The sequence below is a fragment of the Oncorhynchus keta genome, chromosome 18, assembly GCF_023373465.1.
Source record: "Oncorhynchus keta strain PuntledgeMale-10-30-2019 chromosome 18, Oket_V2, whole genome shotgun sequence".
Classification (NCBI taxonomy): domain Eukaryota; kingdom Metazoa; phylum Chordata; class Actinopteri; order Salmoniformes; family Salmonidae; genus Oncorhynchus; species Oncorhynchus keta.
The window spans coordinates 1,624,534-1,630,533 of NC_068438.1; the positions used below are offsets into that span (position 1 = coordinate 1,624,534).

Consider the following 6,000-nt stretch of genomic DNA (forward strand, 5'->3'; position numbering starts at 1 on the left):
AAAATATATTTGAATAGGGATTAGTAGATTGTGCACTTAACAAGAGTCAACTCTGATGTAAATTGCACCTACTTGGCATCTCGTCGTCATCCTCACTAACTTCCCCCACCAGTTTTGCGGGACTCTCCTTCTCCTGGTCACTGCCTGCAGCTGCTTTCGCTGGCCGAGCCTCCACCTCATCCTCACTGTCGGAGTGCATTACAGCCTTCCACTTCCCTTTATTCTTGCCGCCCTCCTCTCCATCAGACTCTATCTGCACTTTGTGTTTGGGCGCTTCAATCTCAGAGTCACTGTGTGCAGACGAGTGTCTGCTCCGGGCTGGGGGCCGATTCTCGTTCTCAGAGTCGCTCCCGGCTGCATCCCGTTTGGTTTCTTTCTCCTCCATGTCGGAGGTGCTGCCTCCGCGTTTGGGCCGGGACTCCTCCATGTCGGAGGTGCTGCCTCCGCGTTTGGGCGGGGAATCCTCCAAGTCGGAGGTGCTGCCTCCGCGTTTGGGCGGGGGATCATCCATGTCGGAGGTGCTGCCTCCGCGTTTGGGCGGGGAATCCTCTATGTCGGAGGTGCTGCCTCCCCGTTTGGGCGGGGACTCCTCTATGTCGGAGGTGCTGCCTCCCCGTTTGGGCGGGGACTCCTCTATGTCGGAGGTGCTGCCTCCCCGTTTGGGCGGGGACTCCTCTATGTCGGAGGTGCTGCCTCCCCGTTTGGGCGGGGACTCCTCTATGTCGGAGGTGCTGCCTCCCCGTTTGGGCGGGGACTCCTCTATGTCGGAGGTGCTGCCTCCGCGTTTGGGCGGGGACTCCTCTATGTCGGAGGTGCTGCCTCCGCGTTTGGGCGGGGACTCCTCTATGTCGGAGGTGCTGCCTCCCCGTTTGGGCGGGGACTTCTCTATGTCGGAGGTGCTGCCTCCGCGTTTGGGCGGGGACTCCTCCTTGTTATCGCTGTCTGCAGGCCCAGGGGACTCCCCTTCAGAGTCCCCGTCCGCCCGTTCGGGGCACTTGTTGTCTGACCCGCTGGCCACGCCGTTTGTCTCCATGGCCTGAGCAGCTCCCTCACCATCATTATTCTCATCCTGAATAAAAAAAACAGAAATATAAAATGCTTTATAATTCTATAGTTAGGAATGGATACAAGGATCTAGTGTGACCATTTTACTTACATATGTCCCTAAATATTTTGCTGTTCGACCTGACATTATTATTTAGTGGCCCTAGAAAAATTATTATTATTTTGTGTCAATTATTACCTAATTTTTCATTGTGCTCCTAAATTTCTGTGTGAGCCTACATTTTTCCTTCCAAAAACGGTCAGCATAGAACCATGGGATATTACAGTACCAGTCAATGGTTTGGACACACCTACTCATTCAAAGGTTTTTCTTTATTTTTACTATTTTCTACATTGTAGAATAACAGTGAAGACTTCAAAACTATGAAATAACACACATGGAATCATAAAGAATCTCACTTTTTGTTTACTACAAGTAGCCCCCCTTTGCCTTAATGACAACTTTGCACATTCCCACAACCAGCTTGAAGTAGTCACCTGGAATGCATTTTAATTAACAGGTGTGACTAGCTACAAATATTGAGATTTTTGGTTCCAACCGTCATGTATTTGTGAGACGCAGAGTAGGTGAACGGATGATGTACACGTGTGGTTTCTACCGTGAAGCATGGAGGAGGTGGTGTGGGGTGCTTTGCTGGTGACACGGTCAGTGATTTATTTTGAATTCAAGGCACACTTAACCAGCATGGCTACCACAGCGATACGCCATCCCATCTGGTTTGCGCTTAGTGGGACTGTCATTTGTTTTTCAACAGGTCCTGGACTTCCTGACGGGCTGCCCCCAGGCGTTGAAGGTAGGAAACAACATCTCCACTTTGTTGATCCTCAACACTGGGGCCATGCACTCCTCCAACAGACGACACAACAGTAGTAGGCTTGATTACCAACAATGACGTGACAGAGAGCAGGTGAGGGCAATTGGAGTGTGGTGTCAGCAAAACAACCTCAAACTCAATGTTAACAAAACAAAGGAGATGATCATGGACTTCGGGTAACAGCAAAGGGAGCACCCCCCTATCCACATCAACGGGACAGCCGTGGAGAAGGTGGAAAGTTTAGTTCCTCGGCGTACACTTCATGGACAAACTGAAATGGTCCACCCACACAGACAGTGTGGTCAAGGCGCAACAGCGCCTCTTCAACCTCAGAAGGCTATAGAAATTTGCCTTGTCACCTAAAAACCATCAAACCTTTTTCTACCGCCTGGTACAGCAACTGCACCGTCCACAACCGCAAGGCTCGCCAGAGGGTGGTGCGGTCTGTACAACGCATCACCGGGAGCAAACTACCTGCCCACCAGGACACCTACAGCATCCGATGTCACAGGAAGGCCAAAAAGATCTTCAAGGACAACAACCACCCGAGCCCCTGCCCCTTCACCCCGCTACCACCCAGAAGGCTGTGCATCAAAGCTGGGCCCGAGACTGAAAAACACCTATCTTAAGGCCATTAGACTGTTAAACAGCCATCATTGGCTGCTGCCTACATACAGACTCGAAATCATTGGCCACTTCAACAAATGGATCACTAGTCACTTTAATAATGTTTACACATCTTGCATTACTCATCTCATATGGATATACTGTATTTTATACGATCCATTGCATCTTGCCTATGCAGCTCGGTCATTGCTCATCCATATATTTATATGTACATATTCTTAATCCATTCCTTTACCCTGTTCACCCACGACTGCGTGGCCACACACGCCTCCAACTCAATCATCAAGTTTGCGGACGACACAACAGTGGTAGGCTTGATTACCAACAACGACGAGACGGCCTACAGGGAGGAGGTGAGGGCCCTCGGAGTGTGGTGTCAGGAAAATAACCTCACACTCAACATCAACAAAACTAAGGAGATGATTGTGGACTTCAGGAAACCGCAGAGGGAACACCCCCCTATCCACATCGATGGAACAGTAGTGGAGAGGGTAGCAAGTTAAGTTCCTCGGCATACACATCACAGACTAACTGAATTGGTCCACTCACACAGACAGCATCGTGAATAAGGCGCAGCAGCGCCTCTTCAACCTCAGGAGGCTGAAGAAATTCGGCTTGTCACCAAAAGTACTCAAACTTCTACAGAAGCACAATCGAGAGCATCCTGGCGGGCTGTATCACCGCCTGGTACGGCAACTGCTCCGCCCTCAACCGTAAGGCTCTCCAGAGGGTAGTGAGGTCTGCACAACGCATCACCGGGGGCAAACTACCTGCCCTCCAGGACACCTACACCACCCGATGTTACAGGAAGGCCATAAAGATCATCAAGGACATCAACCACCCGAGCCACTGCCTGTTCACCCCGCTATCATCCAGAAGGCGAGGTCAGTACAGGTGCATCAAAGCTGGGACCGAGAGACTGAAAAACAGCTTCTATCTCAAGGCCATCAGACTGTTAAACAGCCACCACTAACATTGAGTGGCTGCTGCCAACACACTGTCATTGACACTGACCCAACTCCAGCCACTTTAATAATGGGAATTGATGGGAAATGATGTAAATATATCACTAGCCACTTAAAACAATGCTACCTTATATAATGTTACTTACCCTACATTATTCATCTCATATGCATACGTATATAATGTACTCTATATCATCGACTGCATCCTTATGTAATACATGTATCACTAGCCACTTTAACTATGCCACTTTGTTTACATACTCATCTTATATGTATATACTGTACTCGATACCATCTACTGTATCTTGCCTATGCTGCTCTGTACCATCACTCATTCATATATCCTTATGTACATATTCTTTATCCCCTTACACTGTGTATAAGACAGTAGTTTAGGAATTGTTAGTTAGATTACTTGTTGGTTATTACTGCATTGTCGGAACTAGAAGCACAAGCATTTCGCTACACTCGCATTAACAATTGCTAACCATGTGTATGTGACAAATAAATTTGATTTGATTTTTTATTTGATTTTTACTTAGATGTGTGTATTAGGTAGTTGTGGAATTGTTAGATTACATGTTAGATATTGCTGCACTGTCAGAACTTAGAAGCACAAGCTTTTTGCTACACTCAATAACATCTGCTAACCATGTGTATGTGACCAATACAATTTGATTTGATTTGATTTTGAAACACACCTCCAGGCTGTGTAAGGGCTATTTGACCAAGAAGAAGACTAATGGAATGCAGCATCAGATGACTTGGCATCCACAATCACATGACCTCAATCCAATTGAGATGGTTTGGGATGAGTTGGACCGCAGAGTGAAGGAAAAGCAGCCAACAAGTAATCAGCATATGTGGAAAATCCTTCAAGACTGTTGGAAAAGCATTCCAGGTAAAGCTGGTTAAGAGAATGCCAAAAGTGTGCAAAGCTGTCATCAAGGGTCACTCCTTTGAAGAATCTCAAATATAAAATATATTTTATTTGTTTAACACTTTTTTGGTTACTACATGATTCCACGTGTTATTTCATAGTTTTGATGTCTCCACTATTATTCTACAATGTAGAAAATAGTCAACTTTTGACTGGTACTGTATATTTATTTTTAAATGTTAAAATCGGTATGTGCAAAATGGTCTGGAAATCAAGAGGGCTTGACCACCATACTGGTTATCTTAACGTCTTGCTTAGATAACTATCCCCTTACCTCAGAGTGGCGTGGCTCATTCCTCATCTCCTCTTCCCCATCTGAACCAGGAGCATGTTCGTCCTGTACCGGGGTGCCACCACCATCTACAGTACCAGGACATAACCAACACTTTTTTTTGGCATTCCAGAATTAATGTTTACAAATATTAGTATCATATACAACGGGCATGAGGACCGTGCACACAATAACAATGATGCAACAGTAACCCTCGTTTTGTCACAGCTGGACTACTGCCCAGTTGTGTGGTCAGGTGCCATATAGGGACTTGGGAAAATTACAGCTGACCCTTAAATGTACACGGAGAGCTAACATTAATAATACGCATGTCAATCTCTCATGGCTCAAAGTAGAGGAAAGATTTACTTCATCACTACTTGTTTTTGTAAGAGGTGTTGACAAGAGGAATGCACAGAGCTGTCTGTTTAATCTACTAACACACAGCTCTGACACCCATGCATACCCCACAAGACATACCACCCGAGTGGCCAGAGGGCACACACTTAATGTATTGTGAAACCTTCTGTAAAATGTATTTTAATGTTTAAAATTATATTATAATGTACTTCCTTAGGCTAACGTTAGCAAGCTACAGTATTCAGCGCCGAGCCGGGATCAAAGTAGGTCTTACCAGAGTGGTTCCCGGAGAAGAATTCGTCCTCTTCGCCATCCATTTGTCCGAAGGACACTATGGACAATCAACTCAGTACCTAGGCTCGGCGAATAATCAATTGTATCTGTGGTAATTGAATCAACGAGAAAATGCAAGTTTCCTGAAACAAGCAATCTGCATCTAAAATGGGCCCTGCTGCTAGCTAGTTAGCAACCACAACTTGAACAATGTCAAGATCCAGCTAAGGAAATAAGACCCCCTCGGCAGATGAGTCTGGAAGCTAGCTAGCAATGATAGTGTCTCTGGCCGGTCAACAAATTAAAGCAATAGCTAATTGATCAACATTAGCAAGTAGCTGTATAAAACAGTCCTGCGATGTCCAAAATGGGGTCAAAGGACTGGCGCCGTCATATGCTCATGCGTTCAGTTTAGGTCGCTCTACGAATGACGTAATCTTATGCGCATGTATTTTAAAATTCTTCGAGACTCTTGTTGTACAGTAGGCTACCTTACATTAAAGGAAATGTTTTATTTTTATAACCAAATCTCTCTTTTTAAAAATGTAAATAGGGTCCAGACACCTTTCTTGAGATTTCACATGTTTTAGAGAAACATACCCCAAACAGCACTGCCTCACCCTCGTTGTGTTGTATTAGGGGCCCTGAAAAAAACATGAACAAAACACATCAAAACGTCTAGAT

At 45.8% G+C, this 6,000-nt stretch overlaps 1 protein-coding gene across 3 annotated transcripts in view; it reads right to left on the reverse strand.

Moving 5' to 3' along the window:
* The window catches only part of LOC118397028 (protein IWS1 homolog), a 30,783-nt gene extending 25,049 nt beyond the window's left edge, over positions 1-5,734 (reverse strand). The window contains exons 1-3 of one of the 3 annotated variants that reach the window (XM_035791424.2): positions 5,318-5,733; positions 4,687-4,772; positions 73-1,069 (exon numbers count right to left, since the gene is read on the reverse strand). In XM_035791424.2, coding sequence (XP_035647317.2) covers positions 73-1,069; positions 4,687-4,772; positions 5,318-5,360 — 1,126 coding nt within the window. In that variant the 5' untranslated portion in view covers positions 5,361-5,733. Of the gene's footprint in view, positions 1-72; positions 1,070-4,686; positions 4,773-5,317 lie in introns of all 3 variants that reach the window. The other 2 variants (XM_035791426.2, XM_035791425.2) reach the window with 2 other exon arrangements.
* Between the last annotated feature and the right edge of the window lie 266 nt (positions 5,735-6,000).